Source organism: Oculina patagonica, chromosome 6 (assembly GCF_052425735.1).
Source record: "Oculina patagonica isolate OP01 chromosome 6, crgOcupat, whole genome shotgun sequence".
Classification (NCBI taxonomy): Eukaryota; Metazoa; Cnidaria; class Anthozoa; order Scleractinia; family Oculinidae; genus Oculina; species Oculina patagonica.
The window spans coordinates 6,924,641-6,948,875 of NC_135763.1; the positions used below are offsets into that span (position 1 = coordinate 6,924,641).

Below are 24,235 nucleotides of genomic sequence, written 5' to 3' on the forward strand. Positions count from 1 at the left end.
ACCGTGCTGAGAAGAGTGCGACGCATAAATTATGAAATATTATGCAACAGTCGACACCTACATGTCATCAGTTCATTCTAGTGTCACGAACAGTAGGACTTAGGTTTCAACCTTATTCATGTCAAGCTATCTTTAGACCTGTTTCGCATTAAAAGGAAAAAAGATAACGATAAAACAATGAAAGCGCTGCACCCGCACAATGTAATAAAAGGCATACATATTACGAGTTGCGATAGCCAGTGTTACTGTATTTGCTCGCGAGGAAATAAAATCAACTGATAAAACCTGCATGTTATCTAAAACACGTCAAATGCAGTTGGGATAAGCCAATTTGTGAAATCATTGCGTATGTAGTTTCGAAATACAGTTTCCTTTTACGTTCACGGATGTTGCAAAACCCTAGCCTAAATCTCTATATAAAATGTGCAAATATCCCCGAATCGACACACCGTTTAAAAGCTTGAAATCCTGGGAACAAAACTACAAGTGTATATTAGCGTCTTTCAAGTTCACAATATGGGTGACACAAAAACAACTGCGTCTGCACCGGAAACAGCACCACCAGGTTAGTTATTAACCATTTAAATAACCTTAATACCCCGGGACTGAACACAAGTACTGTAACGAAAACAGAAACAAGCACACCAAACACACACCAAACCCCATAACAGACAAAATAGAGTGAAAGTATGTGTTATACTGCGTGCCGAATAGAGTGCGAGCTGGTACGAGTCTAACCTACACACCAAACCCCACGGATATCAGACAAAATAGAGTTGAAAGTATGTGTTATACTGCGTGCCGAAAAAAGTGCGAGCTAGTACGAGTCTAACCTACACACCAAACCCCACGGATGTCAGACAAAATAGAGTTGAAAGTATGTGTTATGCTGCGTGCCGAATAGAGTGCGAGCTAGTACGAGTCTAACCTACTCACTAAACCCCACGGATATCAGACTAAATAGAGTTTAAAGTATGTGTTATGCTGCGTGCCGAAAAGAGTGCGAGCTAGCACGAGTCTAACCTACTCACCAAACCCCACAGATATTAGACAAAATAGAGTTGAAAGTATGTGTTATGCTGCGTGCCGAATAGAGTGCGAGCTAGTACGAGTCTAACCTACACACCAAATCCAACAGATATCAGACAAAATAGAGTTAAAAGTATGTGTTATACTGCGTGCCGAATAGAGTGCGAGCTAGTACGAGTCTAACCTACTCACTAAACCCCACGGATATCAGACAAAATAGAGTTTAAAGTATGTGTTATGCTGCGTGCCGAAAAGAGTGCGAGCTAGTACGAGTCTAACCTACTCACCAAACCCCACAGATATCAGACAAAATAGAGTTGAAAGTATGTGTTATACTGCGTGCCGAATAGAGTGCGAGCTAGTACGAGTCTAACCTACACACCAAACCCCAACGGATATCAGACAAAATAGAGTTAAAAGTATGTGTTATGCTGCGTGCCGAATAGAGTGCGAGCTAGTACGAGTCTAACCTACACACCAAACCCCACGGATATCAGACAAAATAGAGTTGAAAGTATGTGTTATGCTGCGTGCCGAATAGAGTGCGAGCTAGTACGAGTCTAACCTACACACCTAACCCCACGGATATCAGACAAAATAGAGTTGAAAGTATGTGTTATACTGCGTGCCGAATAGAGTGCGAGCTGGTACGAGTCTAACCTACACACCAAACCCCACGGATATCAGACAAAATAGAGTTGAAAGTATGTGTTATACTGCGTCCCGAAAAGAGTGCGAGCTAGTACGAGTCTAACCTACACACCTAACCCCACGGATATCAGACAAAATAGAGTTGAAAGTATGTGTTATACTGCGTGCCGAATAGAGTGCGAGCTAGTACGAGTCTAACCTACTCACTAAACCCCACGGATATCAGACTAAATAGAGTTTAAAGTATGTGTTATGCTGCGTGCCGAAAAGAGTGCGAGCTAGCACGAGTCTAACCTACTCACCAAACCCCACAGATATTAGACAAAATAGAGTTGAAAGTATGTGTTATGCTGCGTGCCGAATAGAGTGCGAGCTAGTACGAGTCTAACCTACACACCAAATCCAACAGATATCAGACAAAATAGAGTTAAAAGTATGTGTTATACTGCGTGCCGAATAGAGTGCGAGCTAGTACGAGTCTAACCTACTCACTAAACCCCACGGATATCAGACAAAATAGAGTTTAAAGTATGTGTTATGCTGCGTGCCGAAAAGAGTGCGAGCTAGTACGAGTCTAACCTACTCACCAAACCCCACAGATATCAGACAAAATAGAGTTGAAAGTATGTGTTATACTGCGTGCCGAATAGAGTGCGAGCTAGTACGAGTCTAACCTACACACCAAACCCCAACGGATATCAGACAAAATAGAGTTAAAAGTATGTGTTATGCTGCGTGCCGAATAGAGTGCGAGCTAGTACGAGTCTAACCTACACACCAAACCCCACGGATATCAGACAAAATAGAGTTGAAAGTATGTGTTATGCTGCGTGCCGAATAGAGTGCGAGCTAGTACGAGTCTAACCTACACACCTAACCCCACGGATATCAGACAAAATAGAGTTGAAAGTATGTGTTATACTGCGTGCCGAATAGAGTGCGAGCTGGTACGAGTCTAACCTACACACCAAACCCCACGGATATCAGACAAAATAGAGTTGAAAGTATGTGTTATACTGCGTCCCGAAAAGAGTGCGAGCTAGTACGAGTCTAACCTACTCACCAAACCCCACAGATATCAGACAAAATAGAGTTGAAATATGTGTTATGCTGCGTGCCGAATAGAGTGCGAGCTAGTACGAGTCTAACCTAAACACCAAATCCCACAGATATCAGACAAAATAGAGTTTAAAGTATGTGTTATACTGCGTGCCGAATAGAGTGCGAGCTAGTACGAGTCTAACCTACACACCAAACCCCACGGATATCAGACAAAATAGAGTTGAAAGTATGTGTTATACTGCGTGCCGAATAGAGTGCGAGCTAGTACGAGTCTAACCTACTCACTAAACCCCACGGATATCAGACAAAATAGAGTTTAAAGTATGTGTTATGCTGCGTGCCGAAAAGAGTGCGAGCTAGTACGAGTCTAACCTACACACCAAACCCCACAGATATCAGACAAAATAGAGTTGAAAGTATGTGTTATACTGCGTGCCGAATAGAGTGCGAGCTAGTACGAGTCTAACCTACACACCAAACCCCACGGATATCAGACAAAATAGAGTTAAAAGTATGTGTTATGCTGCGTGCCGAATAGAGTGCGAGCTAGTACGAGTCTAACCTACACACCAAACCCCAGGGATATCAGACAAAATAGAGTTGAAAGTATGTGTTATGCTGCGTGCCGAATAGAGTGCGAGCTAGTACGAGTCTAACCTACACACCTAACCCCACGGATATCAGACAAAATAGAGTTGAAAGTGTGTGTTATACTGCGTGCCGAATAGAGTGCGAGCTGGTACGAGTCTAACCTACCCCCCAAACCCCACGGATATCAGACAAAATAGAGTTGAAAGTATGTGTTATACTGCGTGCCGAAAAGAGTGCGAGCTAGTACGAGTCTAACCTACATACCAAACCCCACGGATATCAGACAAAATAGAGTTGAAAGTATGTGTTATGCTGCGTGCCGAATAGAGTGCGAGCTAGTACGAGTCTAACCTACTCACTAAACCACACGGATATCAGACAAAATAGAGTTCAAAGTATGTGTTATGCTGCGTGCCGAAAAGAGTGCGAGCTAGCACGAGTCTAACCTACTCACCAAACCCCACAGATATCAGACAAAATAGAGTTGAAATATGTGTTATGCTGCGTGCCGAATAGAGTGCGAGCTAGTACGAGTCTAACCTAAACACCAAATCCCACAGATATCAGACAAAATAGAGTTTAAAGTATGTGTTATACTGCGTGCCGAATAGAGTGCGAGCTAGTACGAGTCTAACCTACACACCAAACCCCACGGATATCAGACAAAATAGAGTTGAAAGTATGTGTTATACTGCGTGCCGAATAGAGTGCGAGCTAGTACGAGTCTAACCTACTCACTAAACCCCACGGATATCAGACAAAATAGAGTTTAAAGTATGTGTTATGCTGCGTGCCGAAAAGAGTGCGAGCTAGTACGAGTCTAACCTACACACCAAACCCCACAGATATCAGACAAAATAGAGTTGAAAGTATGTGTTATACTGCGTGCCGAATAGAGTGCGAGCTAGTACGAGTCTAACCTACACACCAAACTCCACGGATATCAGACAAAATAGAGTTTAAAGTATGTGTTATACTGCGTGCCGAATAGAGTGCGAGCTGGTACGAGTCTAACCTACTCACCAAACCCCACGGATATCAGACAAATTAGAGTTAAAGTATGTGTTATACTGCGTGCCGAATAGAGTGCGAGCTAGTACGAGTCTAACCTACACACCAAACCCCACGGATATCAGACAAAATAGAGTTGAAAGTATGTGTTATATTGCGTGCCGAATAGAGTGCGAGCTGGTACGAGTCAAACCTACTCACCAAACCCCACGGATATCAGACAAAACAGAGTTGAAAGTATGTGTTATACTGCGTGCCGAATAGAGTGCGAGCTAGTACGAGTCTAACCTACACACCAAACCCCACGGATATAACTTCATGCTATCATGTTTAAGCAATACTTTAAGGGTTATCCGTCGAACACATCACTGAAGCATGTGTTTTATTGTTTACACCTTCTTTCCGTTAGCACGACTGTAACATGCGCGTTGCTTGTTTTAAAGAATATTGCAAGAACTGTGGCCCTTCTCCATTTGTTGGACCAATGTGCTCTGTGTGCTGGGATATTCTTTACAATGTCATCAAGTTTTTGCCCAAGTTGCGCGATCGTAAGGCTGTAAGACCCGACTCTGTTAGTGCAACAAAATGGCAGGTGTGGAAAATGTTTTTCTCCAAACATCGTGACCGTATTTTTTGGAAGGGCAACTCCCAGAAACCTAGATACAGAGTGAGCCAAGAAAATGAAGAGCAAACTATTTTTCATTTGGAATATACCAGCAATGGTGACCTTATTCCAACTCGAGGTTTGATGTTGGTTTCTAGGGAAAAGGCGTTGGAGATCCTTCGTGAAATTCATCGCGGTTCATCTGAAGGGGGTTGCAAAGTAGTCGGTTTGAATAATCTGGTTAGCCAGTTTTCTCTTGAATTCTCATGCAATGGCATTAAGAAGCTGACAAAAGACTTCTTAAAGACATGTCCGGAATGCCAATTGGACACTCCATTTCCCACTGTTCCACCCCCACTTCGTCCAATTCGCAGTTATGGCCCTTTTGAGAGATTGCAAGCGGATTTAATTGACATGGCTCCAGGGAAAAAGCGGTCGTTTATGACCAATAACAGGGGCCATTATCGCTACATCTTGGTTATCAAAGACTGCTTTTCGAAGTATTGCTGGCTTTTTCCAACTAAAACTAAATCTGCAAATGAAATTCATTCCATTCTGCACAATTTTTTTTACTTTGACGAAGGCGCCCCAAAATATTTACAGACGGACAACGGCACGGAATTTATCGCTGAAGTCATCAAAAACCTATGCGAGTCGCTGGGCATTAAAATAATTCATGGTAGACCATACCACCCAGAAAGTCAAGGGCAAGTTGAAAATCTGAATAAGCGCGTTAAGAAGCGGATTAAGAAACTTGTTTGCCACAGACCAGCTGATGAACAGGCTAAACTATGGCCGTATGTTCTTCCTCTGGTTGCAAGAGAAATTAACACCACATGGCACCACACAATCCAAGATGTCCCCTTTAAGGTTCTTAAAGGTCGCTCGTCGGTATATTTTCAATATCCAAATGATCAAGACTTTCATGAGGATCAGGCTGAAAAGTTAGTGGATGACGAAGTTTTATCGGAGTCGGACAACCCATCCGAGCCGCAGACAGGTCTTGAAACACTTGTTGAAGATGCATATGAATACGAAGAAGGCACAACCGTTTCACCAGAACCGGAGCAATCATTCGCAGACCGCCTGAATATGGGATGCAGCCTCGCCCGAATCCGAGAGGAGACGCGCTTGAATGTTCTTGAAGCTACGGAACGAATGATAGCCAACAATACCCGGCACAAATTTCGCGTATCGGAAGAGCGAGTCCAGCGATTCACTGTTGGAGATACGGTTATTTTCAAGGATCCTGATAGTGCACCAGCTAAAGAGAAAAAGAAAGCTAAAGATCCTTTCAAGCCACGAAATGTGATGGGAACTGTGAAGGAACGAAAGGCTCTAAATTTTTATCGGGTGGAGTGGGAGAAAAATGGACAAAGCCAGGTATCAACGCTTTATGCTGGAATGTTAAGCAAGTGCAGAGAACTCAACAGTTTTCAGGAGGTATCAGCCTCTAAAACTCCCCTTACCCATCGTGACATTGCAGACGAGGTGTCAAATTTCGCATACCTGTTTCGACTGAATCATAAAACCACCAGGAAGCCAAAAAAAGTATTTCTGTTGGAAGACGTCGAGAAAGACTTGGAGGAACTGTGGTCAGCGCTGGATGAGGGAGTGGTTTCCAACATTATATCAGGCGAAGGAGGGGATTGTGAGGAGGCCAGACGGCATCAGGATGAGTACGAAAAAAAAATTGATAGCCTGGCGAGAAAACATTTTAACTTCTTTTTGATTGGGTCAGTTTTGTGGGAAAAGGAACGAACACGGAGTCCCGAACAACTTTTTGAGACGCTTCAAGATGAAGAACTGCCATCAAATAATCGTCTGCACGAAGGGAGATGTGGTACTTGTCTGGCTGCCGAAGTTTGCAATCACCCTTGCTGTCATGAATGGTTTTTTGCGGTCGGTCAACGTTTAAAATTGATTCATGAAGATGACGCGGCCAGTGTTTCTGACACTACTGACGGCAAAGAATCAGCAAATCAGTCGACTTCAAATACAAGCAAGCCGTCCATCTTCAGTTACACTAGAACAGAGCAAATGGAGGACACAATTGATCCCCTTCTGCATGGACACATGTCACCTGCCAAGCAAGGTGAGTTGAGTATAAACCCCTTTGCTACTGTATCGGCGTGTTTAGATTAAAAAAAAAACTTATATTTATTGACATCTTCAATATAGTTCCAGCCTGGGACAGAGATAATAATGACGACGGAGATGATTACGCAACAGCAGAACCTGGTAAGTACGATTTAAAAATGTTTAATAAAGTTGTTATACGTCTTTCTTACAGAAAACATCCAGTTTCTAAGTAACTTTTGCTTACGATTCAGCACGGTCAGTCCTAAGTAATTGTATTATCTCTTCCAGTGCCATCACCGACAAACATTTCTTGTAAGCAAGAAGGAGACGCATCTGATAGTCCTTCACAGTCCCTTTCCCAACCCGGCTTAACAGAACACAATACCCCACCCGCAAAAGAAGGTAACTTTCGCATTATCACGCAATTATTTAAATGGAATTTACTAACCGTTCTTACACTATAGAAAAATTTCACGTGCTTTGTTTTTTTCCTCTTAAGTACCAGAAACAAATTCTACGCAAGAATACTTGGAAACTGACATAGCCTCAGCCATACGGCTTTCTATTTCTGAACGGAGGGACATCTTGCGGCAAGAAGAAAGGTTGCTACAAAATATTACCGATTCAGGACTACAAGTGCGAGCAGTCAACATTCCGTCCGACGGGAATTGCCTCTTCCACGCCATTAGTGATCAACTATCACGCCTACAACAAGAACAAAGTACCCACTATGAGCTTAGGGCTCTGGCTGTAGAAAAACTTGAATTCCCCGCATCACTAGGGGTAAGATATAAGCACTTATTTTAGAAATGTTATTTAGTCCACGTGACTATTTTTGGCGTAAAGATGGGTTAGAGTGCTACTTTCATAAAAGCAATAGTTTTGGTTCTGGTACGATGTGTGCAGTGAAACTGTCATGTGCCTACATTATAAACCAAAGACATATGTATTTGTCATAAGTGACTAGAATTTGGGTCTCGCCTGTGAGTTGCTTTCCTTAGTCATCAATTATGAAGGTATGACATGTTAACATCAGAAGATGTCACTCTCGATGACTTGCAGATATCCCAACACGATCTATCTATGTATGTTGATGACAATGATCTTCCAAACTACTTAAGGAAAATGAGCATGGATGGGACATGGGGTGATCATTTGGCGATTATCGCTCTTGCCCACGCACTTAGAAGAAATATCTGGATAGTCTCCAGCTCTCAAGGAAATGGAGACCATATCGTCATCGAGTCAGGAAATCCAAGAGCTGATCCTCTGTTACTTGGTTACGTAAGCGATAACCACTACGTGAGCTTGGAGCCAAATCATCAATTTATATCGATGCAAGGTGAGATAATCCGGCCATTTTAAGGTTATACTAATTTCCATCTGAAGTTTGCGCTTACTGCGCAGCGGAAAGATCTTTCTTTCAAGTTTCCGTTTGCCCGTGACATTACGAAAATTACAAATAACAAATTATACTTGTTATACACGCATAGCGATTGTACTTTCTTATCTCCTTTAGCCAAAGAGAGCGACAACAACTACATTGATTGCAAAAGCACCAGCAACATCAAGAGAAACCAAGATGGCAATTCAACGAAAAAGTCCCCCAAAAGCCAGGTAGCTGTTTATTAAAATGCCACATCCCAAGTTTTATCATTTCTTTTTACATAGGCTGATAGGAAATGACGACATTTAATTTTAAAATTGTTTAATGTCACGCACAATCAAAAGGACACCGTTTATGTGGGAGAAAGGTAGGGGGAATAAGTGTTGTCCTGGACCCGAGAGCTGCCTGCCATGGGCGAGGCCAGTACTCGGGGCTAGTGTCAGCGAGTGGCATATAAGACCGTGAGATGGGTGTCACGGGGCACAGAGGCAGGGTGGCGTGTACCTATGCCAAGCTCCTGGAGGGATGGTAGCGAGGGGAAGTGGATGTGTCCACCGTTTCTCACCCAAGCTAAGGCAACCCAGGCATAGCTTCAGTGTGGGACTGAAGGGTTGTCGCCAGCAACACTTATCCCCCAAACCGTTTATTAAAGAACAACAACAAATAAAATGGTATTACAAAAATCGCTTTTTTTTTTATATATATATAAACTATAGATAAACTGGATATAACATCACAAATGAAACAGATGTAAACTAGTAGACTACGAGAAATGCTTTGTCTGAGTGGCAACAGTAGGGCTATGAGATAAATGCGGAGGGTGGGTGGGGAAATAAACGCTAGAGTCCAGCAGCTTAGCTGAATTGCAAGTGAAGATTGTCTGTGATCGCAAGAGTAAACAGGGGAAGGCTGTGTGGATCTGATTGGCCGACAATCTGTGAACGCGTGCAAGCTTATCATTCATTGGCCAGTATAAATAGAGGGAGATACAAGTACATGTTTACGGTTCAAAGAGCGGGGTACAGATTGCCGGAAAAACACATCCACGGGGAGAGCAAGGTTTAATTGAGCTAAACATTAACTCCAGTTTATGCTTTGGCAAAAACAGCCATTAATGTCACGCACAATCAAAAGGACACCGTTTATGTGGGAGAAAGGTAGGGGGAATAAGTGTTGTCCTGGACCCGAGAGCTGCCTGCCATGGGCGAGGCCAGTACTCGGGGCTAGTGTCAGCGAGTGGCATATAAGACCGTGAGATGGGTGTCACGGGGCACAGAGGCAGGGTGGCGTGTACCTATGCCAAGCTCCTGGAGGGATGGTAGCGAGGGGAAGTGGATGTGTCCACCGTTTCTCACCCAAGCTAAGGCAACCCAGGCATAGCTTCAGTGTGGGACTGAAGGGTTGTCGCCAGCAACACTTATCCCCATAATTCTGGAAACAGAATCCTCCCACACTGAGGCTGCTAAGAGAGCTGTATATTTAGGGAAGCGAACGGTTGCCCCACCCAGGATGGTGCGGGAGTAGCATACTGTTAGAAGCCTCAGACAGGATTCCTAGTGCGTAGTTGCCACTCTCAAAACTAGTAGATATGTTAACCAAAGAAAAACTATCATAATTAACAAAAATTAAGGTATCAGTTTTAGACTACTGTCCGTGCAAATAGGCGGACCAGTATGGTCCAAGTTCTGTTCAATAAAGGTGCAAAAAACTGCAGTGTTTGTAAAGTTATCATATCCATGGGTCAAATGTGGTTAAGTTCTCATTTCCAGTGTGGTTCCGGTGGTAGGCAGCCATAGTAGATGGTACTTGCAGTATAGTAGCTTGGGGGAGGTGAATGTACCTTTCATAGGAGTCGGAGCGCCAGCGGCCAAGCATCTTGATGAGCCATGAAGGAAGGCCGGCAGCAGCCGCGGTCGTGGCTGCCCCAATTCTGAAACTGTGGGTGTTGTAGTTATTGGATTGGAGGCCGCACAAATCAAGTAGAGTGTGTAGGTTAGAGGCCAAGATACGTCGTGAGAGAGGAGTGCCATCCTTAAACTGGAACATGGGGCTCTGCGGGGAGGAGCCAGGTGTTTGTAGAAGGAAGTCTCTTGTGGCAGCCACTGCGCAGACGTTAGATTGTGAACTGGCGATGGTGATAGTTGAAGATTGCCTGAAAGGGTCTGTCTTGGACTTTTTGATGCAGACTGTCATGTGTTGCGGACTGGTGATATTCGGGAAGAATGCAATGTCCTCACGGGTGAGGTGCACGTTGCGGTCAAACTGATCGTTACATGTGAGTTCACTGCACCTCAAAAAGCCGAAGAATGCTAAAGAAAAAGCGGCCCAGAGCATAACCGTGTCGATATCGAGGGAGTGATTGGGGGAGAGGAGTGTGAAAATGCTTTCGAGGATAAAAAGGGTAATGGGCAGACGGTTTCGTCTGGATAGCCCTAGGGTACGTTTGATCCCACGGAGGGTGTTTTGGAGGCGAGGCATGTCGGCAAAGTTGAGGTTGCAGTTGAACTCTACATGTAAATTTTGTATCGCTGCTAGGTAAACTTTAATGGTGTGAAATCTAACATATTCAGCTAAGTGGGAAACAAAATAAATTAAAGTGACCTCCTTAGCGGGGAGGAGAGGGGTGGCAGGTGTTACGAGACCAAACTTCAAACAGAACAGGATAAATTGTTTTTCTCCAGATGCATAAGTTCTTCTAGTGGAAGGTGCCAGGGAGCCCCATAGGTAGCTGGAGACTTTACTGGTTAAATACGAGTCAGATATTCCGGGATGGGGTAGCCAGTAGGCGAGGCTTCTGGTGCCAGCTCCCTGAAACGTTCCATCTGGAAACGAGAAAGGGAGTCAGCAATGCCATTCTGGAGGCCTGCTAGATGAACTGCTGTTAGGGTAAAGTTGTGCTGCAGGGTGAAAAGGGTAATGGGCCTAAGGAGATCCATGATGCGGGGGATTTTGGAGCTTTTTGTGTTGATAATGGACACCACTGCTTGGTTATCGCAAGAGAAACGGACATGCATATTACGCCAGGAGGGCCCCCATACGGCGCAAGCTAAGTAGATGGGAAAAAGTTCCTGCCAGGCAATGCTTATGTCGGGGGAGGACCCTAGTTGCTGGTGGGGATGCCATTTGCCATTGAACCAGTGAGGGGAGAAAAAGGCCCCATAGCCAAGTGACCCAGAGGCATCGGTGACTAGGGAGACAAAATCAGAACAGGGGGAAAAAGGAGGGAGGAAAAGATTAACCCCATTCCAGGAGGCCAGGAAGAGTGCCCACATGTCCAGGTCTTTTTGGAATTCCTTGCTTAGCCGGATAAAAGAGCTGGGATTGGACAAGCCCCGGGTTAGTGATATCATGCGTCGAAGAAAGGGACGACCAGGGGCCACGACTTTGCATGCAAAATGTAGTGACCCAATGAGTGATTGTAGGTCGCGTAGGCGACAGTTGGTTTTAGACTGCCAGGCAGAGACAAGTGAACGAAGCCTGTTCAGTTTGTCGTCTGGGAGTCTGGCTTCCATGCGGGAGGAGTCCAGTAGGATTCCCATGAATTCTAGTTGTGTAGAGGGGGGGAAAGTCTTGCCTGGGGCAAGGGGGATATCCAGGTCAGTAAATACAGTCAGGAGGTTACACAGTGCTGTGGAGCATTGGGACCGAGGCGGGGGAGGGCAATAAAGAAATCATCCAGGATGTGCATGACTCCAGTAATGTTGAGTTTGTGGCGAATTATCCATTCCAAAGCATCTGATAGCATATTAAATAGGAAGGGGGCGCTCCGGAGCCCAAAGGGGAGTACGGTATCAAAGAAGTAAAGCCCTTTCCACTGCATGCCTAACAGTTCCCAGTCTTGGGGGTGGATAGGGATTATGCGGAAGGCAGACTGAATGTCTGTCTTGGACATAAATGCACCCTTCCCGAGGGAGAGGAGGAGATGGATGGCATTGTCCACAGTGATGTACTGGAGGGTGTAATCCTCAATGGGAATATTGGCGTTGATACTAGTGGAGGAGGTTTTAGGGTATGAGAGGTGAAAAATAGTACGCCATTTGTCTGAGTGTTTTTTGGGAACTAGACCCAAAGGGGAGATACGAAAATTTTCAAAAGGGGGGACAGGGAAAGGGCCGGCAGTGTGGCCGTTAAGGACCTCAGTCAAAAGGTTTTGTTCCAGGATATCTGGGTGGAGGTTGGCGGAGCGTAGGTTGGGGTAAAAAGAGTGTGTCCGGGGACCAGAATACCCAATACGAAAGCCCTCCCGTAAGCCCAAACAAAGCGAAGTAACAAAATGAGGGTCCGGATGGCCTTCGAGGTAGGATTCGAGAAGATCAACATTAACTGGGGTACACGGTTTAATTGTAGAAAGAAAATCATCGACGCTTGTGATCACTTGACTTTGAAGCTGTACAAGAGCGTTTACTGGGGTGGGCGGTGGCAGGGTGAGCTTCGTTGCAGTTGTAGACTGAACAGCGGTGGGGGTAGGGGGAAGGTGTCCTGATGCAGGCGGCTCCCCGGTTGAAATTTCGGCAGGGGTCACCACCTGAGGTTGGGTTGTCCCTATGGGAAGAGAGAGGGCAGGAATGAGACATATGGTCGGCCCCACCGCAAGTGAAGCATGCTGAACGCGACATGCCGGTAAATTTTTCCAGATACAACTGGGGGTGGATTTTGGACCAAGTAAGGGTCGGGTCTTGGGCAGCCCTTCTTCTGAAGTCGATATCATAAGCGAGCCAGGAGAGACCTAAGAATTTTTTGTGAGCAGACTGGATAATACTAAGGTAAGCAAACATCTCCACGGCCCGGTGTGGAAATGCAGACAAGAGAACGGTGGCAAAAACGGAGAAAGCCGACAGCCATCGATCGAAGGAATCGATGGGGACTTTCTTAGCTCTCCGCTGGCTCGGAAAAGAAATAGGTAAAGATTCACCGTTGACAGTAAGGGTAACAAGATCGGAAATGGTCGAGAAAGCGGTAGAATTCTCGGGTAACAGCGACACAAAATCAACGTACTCACCCTTTACAATAGCTTTCCGAGTTTTTTCGTCGACGTGCGCCGCGAGGTCACCGGAGTTTGAAGCTGGAGTACTGGATAGGAGCTGTTGTACGGAGTTTGGATCGCCCAAGTTAACGGCTGGGTCCACTGTTGATGCACTTGCTTGTCCTGGCGCGTTAGTGAGGGTGGCAAATTTGCTTTCGACGATCGCCGAGACGATTGATGTTATCTGATCCACGGTGATCGGAGACTGTGCATGTGCTTCGTTGCGTGGTTCTCCGCCAGTGGTGTTGCCATCTGGCGTTGGATTTGCGGCCTGATCGTCAGGTTCCTCTATGGACTCGGCGTCAGGAGTGACTTCAGTAGTGCGAACACGCGTTGAAGAGGTTTTTTTACGTTTGGGACGTCCAGCGGGCGCACGGCTACCGGTCCGTTTGGCTGGTTGTTGTTGCGCCTGGAGGCGCGCGATAAGAGTTTGACGATTGCCTTGGATTGAAAGACTGCTTTGTTGGCACAAAAGTCGAAGAACTTCCGACGTGAGTTTTGTGTAGTCGGTCATGATTACTTGGCAGAAAGTAAATAGCGATTAGCTCTTGAAAGGGCGAAATAAACGCGAGAGAAATAAACGCTAGAGTCCAGCAGCTTAGCTGAATTGCAAGTGAAGATTGTCTGTGATCGCAAGAGTAAACAGGGGAAGGCTGTGTGGATCTGATTGGCCGACAATCTGTGAACGCGTGCAAGCTTATCATTCATTGGCCAGTATAAATAGAGGGAGATACAAGTACATGTTTACGGTTCAAAGAGCGGGGTACAGATTGCCGGAAAAACACATCCACGGGGAGAGCAAGGTTTAATTGAGCTAAACATTAACTCCAGTTTATGCTTTGGCAAAAACAGCCATTTACCTACGAATTTTTTATTTTTTCTCAGAAAAACTATATATCATTTGATTACTCACTCCCTGAATCTCATGGGTAAGTAGTATGAAAAAGAGGAGACATAAAAGGGATGGAACCCTCTTGTGGGATAATTTATGTCAAAGTTTAACTAGATCCTCATATCTTTTCAGTGACATGGTCGTTAAACTTTTCGTTGCACCTTGTTGAATTTCAAAAAATAACAATATTATTCTTCCATAATAAGTTTTATACTTTCTCTGCCATAATGTGGAAACAAGAAACCAGCTGAAGCAGAGGGAAGGAAATTCGACTTGCGTAGGAGGTCTCGTCTTAAGGTCAGTATTATCTTCAATTGCCTCGTATTCTTAATACATTCAATGTAGTCTTATAAATCTAACTTGATTTGATAAAAGGTGTCTCCCGAAATTTGACATGACACCGTAGTTCTGAAGCCCTATTTCTGTAACGAACGCTGAATGAGGGCTAATTTTAGCTCAAGTTTAACGTAAGGTACTCTAGTTTATGTGTTTTTTAACCAAAAAGACTGCATATACGGCATTTTGTTTAAATCAAGAATTCTATCAATTTAATTAAGAGTGTTTACAACTTAAAATGTGAGTCAAAATTAATACCAAGATAGACATAAGAAAACACTCGGCGGAGAGCTGAACTGTAGCGTTCTTAAAGCATGCACGTCTCAAATAAACTGAACTAAAGCATTTTACATCGACTGATTCGATTCAACTTTAAGCAAATCAGGCGAAATATCTGAGGAAGCGGGCATGTGTTATCTCAATTGTCAACTCCATTGTCGCGGCCGGAAATGCACACGATCGTATCGCCTCCCACTAGCGAATCACAGAGAACTATGAACTATGAGTGTTAGCTAGGCGGAGAACGCCTAAAATTGAGGGAAAAAAGAAAACTATGTACTCACATCAGCGCTTGAAGCGATTCCTTGGCTATCCAATCCGACATGTTTCTTTTAGAAATAACCGACAATGTCCCGGATGTATTTGAATGTGGTCGAGCGCGTAACGCCCGCTTCCCAAACTTCAACAGTAAAAAACTAAGTCTTTAGCCACGGTAAAGTTCAAGCCAAATATCGTTATGACCGCCTTCAAATCAGCCCGTATAGTCTAGTTCCGAGTCCTAATTGATGTGGCTTAAGACCTTTGCTGTCTAAAGCAAGCTCAACATTATCTGTACCTGGCAAAACGAGCCGACCGGTTATCTGTGTTTAACCGCCTAAAGCTCGGTTTGAGGTACGATAACAGCCGACGCACAACTTGCAAATCGTGAGACTTTTACCTTCACGGGACTTAATGATGTCCTCCGGCAAACTTCCTTTAGACAGCAGAATGGAAAGCTATAGATCACAACTGTTCAACTAGTTAGCGCGCGCAACTAGAATTCAAAAAATGAAAGAGAGGGGTTGGAGTTAGAGACTGGGCTAGACTAACCACAAGTAATTCTAGGGGGAGGGAGACGGAGGGGGGGGGGGGGAGACAGGGAGGGAGAAAAAAAAGTAAGATTGCATTCACTACATTAGACAGGGCGACATTTCATTGGAAGAAAGCCGAACAATTCTCCGTATCCTCAAACAAAAAAAAAACAAAAACAAAAAAATGAAACCCCATACATTCCTTAACAGCCCGATAGCCACCTTTTATCAAATCAAGGTAGAAATGGATTCATTTGTTAAGGCAGGCAGAGTGCCCTAGTGCTTTAGGGTCCTGGACTTGCAATCCGGAGATCCAGGGGTGCAAATCTTTTCCCCTGCTACTTCAAAGGATATGTGTTTGGTGCTTCTTAACTCTATCTCTGCTGGCCTCTTAAACTGTAAGCGGGGCAGCCTCTTATCAAGTCAAGTCCTGTTAGATGTATCATATTTTTTTTCTATTTCGTTGCTGCGTGCTTAACTTGTACAGCAGTGCTAATTGGATCGATACTTAAATAAATGGATTGATCGATTGACTTTAAATATTAAGATATTGAACTATGTGAAAACGTTGGCTTTTCTTATCGCGCAGAAAGTATACAGCCCAAGCGTTTACATTCTCGACGACAGGCCTAGAAAAAGACCTAGAAGGGATAAGCAAGATGTGTTAACAAAGGTAAGTGTGATCCACTTATTTTTGTAATCACTTGAAGGAGTAAAAATTTTTTCTTTTTTTTTTCTTTTCATTTATGGGAGACACATAACTCTTTCGGTGAAATCATTTAAAACTAGCAATGGTATATTGCAATTCCTGAGTTTTGATTGGTTAATAGGCAATGGTATATGAGCTCATCAGTACCATTGACCACAAATATGGTAGCAGATACACGTCAACGAAAACAGTTGGGGAGGTCAAATGTTACACTTCTTTGGGTGTTTTTAAAAAAACATTATTTCATTCGTGCGTGTTGGATATGAGATCGTAACAGCAAAACTCATATTCAACGCGCGCTCGTGAAGTAACTGTAAGAGTATGCTATTGTTTTGAGACTTGTTCTGTTTTACTCTCTGGTTATCTTCTGATAATATTCTTGAGTTATGCCTTATTATTTTAAAGGGATGAAAGACTTTATTACGTTCCCGTTACTACCTACCTATTAATTTGTCTTAGGAATCAGACGGCAAAAGGAAAGACGATCAAAGGATATGCATATGTGACCAAGAATCAGCGAACAGGTGAGAACATTTTCTACTCTGTGACTTAAAGCCTTACAAGAAATTTTTCCTTGTAAATTGAATATTGTAATGTTTTAAAAGGGTAAAGTATTTTTTCAGTGAGCCCTGAGGGCGAGTCAATTCAACAAACTGGCGAAAGGTTGCCGGACTCGAACGATGTGAATTTCTCTCAAGGTTTCTCTTTCCAGATAAAAACTGCGTGCAATGTTCTGCGTGCAATGTATTTCTTTCAACCTGTTGTTGTGACATTTGTACTCGTCCTATGCTTTTTACATACACTACTGACTTTCGCGTTTCGTCCGTGCATGGTAGCTCCGACATGGCAACAATTGAATGTCAATCACAGTATGATGGATGCCGCGTAAAGTATCACCCTCTCTGTGTTGGTTTAAATGAGCAGAATAATGAGCACTTCCAGTGTTCCTTTTGTACAGGTAGGAAAGCTTTTATGTCTGGCATTGTGTAAATTTACCTTAAAAGGGGAATTATGAAACTTAATATACTAATAATGAGGAGCTTGAGTTTACGCTTGTTTGTCAGTAATGTGTCAGGGCGGCTCGCGAGGCCGTCTTTGGTTTTCTATCAATTTACTGATACGATAATCGTTACGACGCAAATTTGTGTAAGTATTTCCAATGGAAAACTCAAATTTATCGTAATGCAAAATTTCCTCGCAATGACAACTGCAATATGTGTAACATGCACTTTTCCCTGAACCTTTCCACCCCTTGGGGCACTTAATAAAAAAAAAAAAAATTTGCAGAAAGGATTGAGTGGTACGTTTTTCGTTATTTTTCAAAATGTAAGGTGATACTAAACCCTACATACCCAAGTTCAGAAATGATTACGTTGTTTGTTTTAAAACATGCAACAAGAATAAAAACTTTCTCAGGGAAGTTTTTATGTATTCTGTCTCTTCTCGATTAAATACAACGCCGCATATCTTTAAGATTGGTTTGGCAAAGCTCTGTTTGTTGGGAGACAAACTATCCGTAAACTGGGAAAGACTTACGTAACAAGCTACATAAACCCATTCATTTTTGCAGAATAAGTATAAAAAAAGTTAAACCCAGGCGATGATTGACTTCCAAACCATTTTAGCATGACAATTAATTTTGATGTGTCAAGAATTTCACTTGGTGCTATCGGCTAGCAATTGTCAAGGGGTAACAAAAATTTTCTACCGCAACATTTTTGATGTAGCTGCAGTCGAAAGACAATTAAGGAAAAATCTAAGCAAATACCAGCCTGTTTAATCTTTTTTCTTTTTAAGGGTGCGAGGAAACGTTGCCGCTGTGGAGAAGATACGGAAGAGGCGTGGAAAAAAAGGTACGAACCTAAATTTGTGGAGAAAATGCATAAAGAAACTGTCTTTATTTGATTTCATAGCTGGTGACTATTTGTGCTAATAATGTTAGGTTGAAGAGTTGTTCCAAGAAGCAGCAAAGGAAAGCAATAGCACTGGAAATCTTTGTGCAGGATTTTTTTCTTCCGACATCAAGTCAATTATACCTGGAGAGGACGTGAATGACAAGGTTTGTATTGTAAGCTTATGCAGACAAAACCTCTGGCATTTACTCCTAACGTTCTGCCAAAAAAACTATTATAACAGCTGTATAATTGAAACCACAGAATTGCGATTAATCAAGGAAAAACAGTATTTTAACCAAAATGCGAAATTAATAAGGAAGCTTTCTCACAATGGAACTATTCAGAACATTACATAACTCAGCTCCCAACAGGAGTCAAAGCCATTATCTTCATGGGGGGGGGGGGGGGGGTTATTGCACGAAAGTAACAGGATAGAAGTGACTGCCGCGTGAGAAAAATAGTCACCTGATTTTAGTGAGTTTGTTATCTCCCCGTACCACGCAAAAACCATATGTGTATATGTGTAATCACTAAACTTTCTTTCGTTATGTTAGATTATAAATTGGGTATTCGAAAACTTTCAACGGGAGATTGCAGAAGAGGTTAGTACCTACCAACCTAAATACCTTACTACCTACGCACGTACGCGCGTACATTAAACCTTTATTTGCACACGATGGGAAATCACGCTTGTGGTTTCATGTACACATTAAGACAAAACGATAGAAAATGATAACAACACAGAAACAGCGTAAGATCTACGTATTAAGAATTTAAGTTGTTATGCATTACGACAAAAACAAAATATGTAACAGTAAGTTAATTATATAATTAACTTTTTCTTGCAATAACCATTGGTTGCGAGAAGTGACATTAATTTCTCAGTTCAGGGTGATTGTTAATTTTTAGGGCGGAAGTGTGGTGTGTTATTCGACGCAATTCCTGCCAAAGTTCAGACGGAGGGGATACAAGGGAGGCAACATGGGCCGCTGGTTCACTAAAGTAAGAAGTTTTAACAGAGCTCAGTAAGAAGTTAAAAGCAAACTTCAGTTAATTGTTAGCAATTCATAACTCCGTGACAACATAGACTGGTCATAAAAATGTAATAAAATGAAAAATTAATTACACCTTATATGCCTACTAAAGTTATCCCATTAACGTGATCGACAACTTTGCCATTCGCAGGTAAATCCCTTTGAAAAGGAATGGGTAATTATCCCAGTTTATGCCCCAGGACACTGGAGAGTAGCGGTGAGTTCAGTATCTACATTTCCGTATTACCCGACTTTAAAATGAATAACAACTAACACCCGATTTATGTGTTGTTTCTTTTACATGAAAAGGTGGTTCACATAACAGAAGGAACCATTTACTGGTATGACTCTCTGACCAGCATTTATAGCGATCAGGAAACCGAGGATATAGCAGCTATAAAGTAAGATTGTTCTTGCATTGTTAGCCCGCCATTTGCTAGCCTTCTTAGGTCCTTTCTCTAAGCAAGAACAATATCCTTTACGTTAGAATCTCCATTTTATATCTAACTAGAAAAGGTATTTGCACAATGCCATATTGTTGAACTTGTTCATTTTGTTCACTAGACACATCTTTTGGATGTTGGCAAAGGAAACCAAGCAAAACAGCACTGACCCACGCACATGGAAGGTAGAAAGTGTAAATGAAAACCATGAGGTGAGCTGCCAAGTTGTAAAACGTGACAAGATCGCGTCCGATTAACAGTTTGTAAAACTAAGGGTTAGAGGCAGGCGAGTTAACCGTTTCAAGCACACACGAGGAGTCGACTAAAAGCAACTCCACTGACTTGTTATGGGACCTTCGAATTTCAAGATCGGTGCCTTACAACTCGCCACGCTGCCTCTCTCAGCAGACTCGTTGCCTAACATAAGGACATTTTTTTTTTTATAGGACGTTCCCAGGCAAACACACGGAAATGACTGTGGAGTCTTCGCCGTCATGGTAGCGTGCATTACTGTTATTGTCTCTTAGGGTATCAGTACACAGTTAACTCTTTCTAAGACCGACACCTTCGGGACCAACTCCAACTTTCCTTATAAGAGAGTTGTTCGTCTTATTGGGAGTTTTGTTTTTGTTTTGCCGTTATGCGCTACGCCCATTACTTACTGCACATCAGTCAAGTGTCTGTTTCTGTCAGGAAAAAAATGTCAGTTATAAACGTGGATTTCGACGACAAATTTTCCCAAACAGTGTCGCCAAAAAAGGATTAATACTAACAAGCGACGAGCTGCTAATGTTTTGATCTGATGTCTTTTTTTTGTCGCAGTATGCCATTTACAAAGTTCAGAACTTGAAATTTGACTTCACAGTGGTGAGTGTAGTGTTTTTGGTATTCCCATTTTTTTCAGAATTGCATTAGCAATAGAGTATGTAAGTGTAATCACAGTAGCCATTTTTGTTTAGGATGACATGCCTGAAATACGGATATGGATTGCGGGGAGTATTCTTAACGAGGACGACTCCATGTCCAACAGGTAGGAAAGAAGCCTGAGTTTTATGTTGCTGCTCGGGTTTTCATGTATTCATAATTTGGAGTGAATGATTATAAAAAGCTATAAAAATCTGGTCGTTTTATTTAGGTTTGGCCAATACGTTGTAGACTTAATTATATTCCATGCGGTTTATAGGTCTGTGAACGAAAGTTACTCGGAGGAGGAAGTGATCGAAACACATCGAACAGTGCAGGGAGAGGCCCTGTCACAACAGGAAATCATCCAGATGGATATAAATTATATCCAGAAAGAAAAAGATGGCGAATCAGTTAACAATTCGAAAGCACGCCCTAGTAAAAGTGATGCACGTAAAGCTACAGAGGTACGTAAATAATCACGTATAAATGGTTAATACGTTCTAAAGACTTTCTTTACTATATAAACGCAACGGTGCCTTAACTATTTCAGCAGGTTGATAGATCAAGAGACGAAACAGTCGAGGGTAAAGGAAAGAAGAGAGTCAAAAAGACTCCAAAAAGGCAACGGAAAATGACTGAGAAGGAAAGACTGAAGTGAGTAGTCTAAAAGCAAATCAAAGGAGAGTTGCATCAAAACATTTTTCAGCATCTCTGTCTCTTGTACTTTTTATTTTCACAGAAAGCGATTTAACGAATGGATGGAGAAAGTGACGAAAAAGATGGACGAAGAAGACGCCGCAAAGAAACCTGCTGAAACGATAGAGTCACTACTAGAAAAAGTATGGCGCTAAACACTATCATTTCCCTTTCTGTCCTTTGCTTGCCAATCTTTCTAACTCCTGTGCATGATTTCCAATGCAGGTAAAGTCAATGCGACCATTGCTTTTGGAAATTACAAAAACTCCAAGGTATGTGCAAGGGAACAGAGAGACATTTCGCTGAAAAGTGCATGACCTAAACCCCATTAATTCTGTCAACACGAACTACGTTCTTTTGTTACACAAGAGTAAAATGAGGGAGCTTGTTGAAAGGGCCAATATCAAAGTCTGACCAATCGTTTTGCAGTCAATTCCCTACTCCAATTATTTTAATTCCAATTAGGTTCGAAAGAGTTTCCTTCTTTCAGTAACGTGATGGACATAATAAAAGATTGAAAACTAGTAAAACGAATCGTACAGACAACATCTAGATAAATAAAACAGCTGGTACGAGGCTATTCGGGTGACGCGTGATGCAAGTTGCTCTCGCGTGTGTAGCTGAAAACCCTTCTCAAATGATGTGTTTTATCTTCAGATCGAAAGAGAGGCCAGAAGAGAGATACCAGAGGCATCAGGCTTACCTCAACATTGCCATGAAAAACTTCAGAAAATACCAAATGGTTGAATTTGGGTTGAAATACTTCGGCGTCGACTACTATTGTGAGGTAACGGAAATGTTGCTGTAGCAACATTTAACTTCTTTAAGTTCAGTCAGGGGCCAGTGGTTCTACTTCGTTCCACTTTGTGAATAAAAAGGATACAGATATTTGGTTGGATTCTCTTTGGCAGCATCTTTTTTGTAGGTTAACATTTCTTTGACATTCTCTGCGCAGGCATGTTATAAAATTTTAAATATTTTTTATTCACAACATATTTTTTATAAAAAAAAAAAAAAAACAACTGATGGTTCGTTGTTTCTTTTCTTTTCATTCATTTATTCTTTTCATTTCCCAGTTTATAAAGGAAGTGAATCAAGTCCTCTACTGGATGTTTACAGAGCGCACTCCGAATAAGCCGGGGTAATTTTCTAAGATACAAACACATTTTTATTTTCACGATTTTAATTTATGTTGTAAAATTTATATTGAAAGAAATGTCTAATAATAATAATAATAATAATAATAATAATAATAATAATAATAATAATAATAATAATAATAATAATAATAATAATAATAGTAAGACAATTATATATTTACATATGTATATCTTTTTTTTAAAATGCAGCAATTTGTTCCTGCCTCCAAGACAGTTTATCAATTTGCCTCAAGATATAGACCCTTCAGGGATGGAGGGATTTTAGTAAGTATCGAATAATAAATAATTGTCTAAGTGTAGCGGTATGTTGACATTCGAGCAAAAACAGAAAGCGATTTTCGTACACATACCTAAGGAGCACACAGATACACAATTTAAACAAGAAGCGGACAAGCACAAAAGAAGCCCTAATCACCCTCTCTTTCACAGCTATATCCAAAATGTACTTGCCGAGGAAGCCGTAACATCAGTAATCATGGAGCTGGAAGGGTGTGATTACCAGATGGCGACAGGCCTAGCAATAGGCCACCCTGCACCGCTGAACACCCTGTACCATGACCACTGGGAGAAACCCCTGCGTATGCCTAAAGAGAAACGTCCCTCAGAACTCGATGGAGAGGCGAGGAAAGCATATGATGCCAAGGTGGTACAGTTTAAAAACGCCACACCTGAGATAATCAGCTTCAGCGATATACCATGGCCCTGTGCGGATGGCTTGGCAGAGGATATGGTAGCAGTCATGCTGTCGGGTACAGAAAAAGATGAGCTTGCCAAAAGAAAGAGATTGAAGGAACTTGCCCTCTTTTGGCACCCGGACAAGTTTTTCACCCAGTATTCGGGTAAATTTAGCACAGAAGATAGGGAAAAGATTGTCGTGGGTGTTCTTGACATCGCAAAGGAAATATCCAGGTGTTTGGATAGTGCAAGATAGGGTTTACAAAAAGAAAGTAAAAAGAGTGCAGTTTAGTTAACAGACATTCAATTGTATGAAATTTCAACTTCACTAAAAAAGAAATAGTTACTACACTTTTACATGCGACCTTAAACTATGAATATCAAGGTTAAGTTTGAGTTGTTTTATCGATACAAGTCTCGTGCTTTATTCGGCACGCGGTAAAAAATGTATTTTGTAATGAATATCAAGGTTAAGTTTGAGTTGTTTTATCAATTAAAGTCTCGTGCTTTATTCGGCACGCAGTAAAAAATGTTTTTTGTAATGAATATCAAGGTTAAGTTTGAGTTGTTTTATCAATAAAAGTCTCGTGCTTTATTCGGCACGCAGTAAAAAATGTTTTTTGTAATGAATATCAAGGTTAAGTTTGATTTGTTTTATCAATACAAGTCTCGTGCTTTATTCGGCACGCGGTAAAAAATGTATTTTGTAATGAATATCAAGGTTAAGTTTGAGTTGTTTTATCAATAAAAGTCTCGTGCTTTATTCGGCACGCAGTAAAAAATGTTTTTTGTAATGAATATCAAGGTTAAGTTTGATTTGTTTTATCAATACAAGTCTCGTGCTTTATTCGGCACGCAGTAAATTGTTTTTGTTTTGTTTTTTTTTTTTGGTGTTTTGGGGAAAATTGTATTTTGTAATGAATATCAAGGTTAAGTTTGAGTTGTTTTATCGATACAAGTCTCGTGCTTTATTCGGCAC

General features: G+C 42.1%; 3 protein-coding genes across 6 annotated transcripts in view; 2 read left to right on the forward strand and 1 right to left on the reverse strand.

Annotated features, from left to right (window-relative positions):
- LOC144658761 (uncharacterized) lies at positions 1 to 23,972 on the forward strand. Its single transcript, XM_078519228.1, has 9 exons — positions 1 to 565; positions 21,003 to 21,189; positions 21,276 to 21,379; positions 21,465 to 21,564; positions 21,647 to 21,693; positions 22,079 to 22,208; positions 22,498 to 22,562; positions 22,771 to 22,845; positions 23,011 to 23,972. The coding sequence occupies exons 2-9, from the start codon at positions 21,094 to 21,096 to the stop codon at positions 23,510 to 23,512; spliced, it is 1,119 nt and encodes a 372-aa protein (XP_078375354.1). The 5' UTR covers positions 1 to 565; positions 21,003 to 21,093; the 3' UTR covers positions 23,513 to 23,972.
- The window catches only part of LOC144658478 (uncharacterized), a 199,856-nt gene that overhangs the window by 173,824 nt on the left and 1,797 nt on the right, over positions 1 to 24,235 (reverse strand). The window lies entirely within an intron of this gene.
- Positions 1 to 24,235, forward strand: part of LOC144656588 (uncharacterized) — a 507,005-nt gene that overhangs the window by 144,891 nt on the left and 337,879 nt on the right. The gene's annotated exons all lie outside the window — the stretch shown is intronic.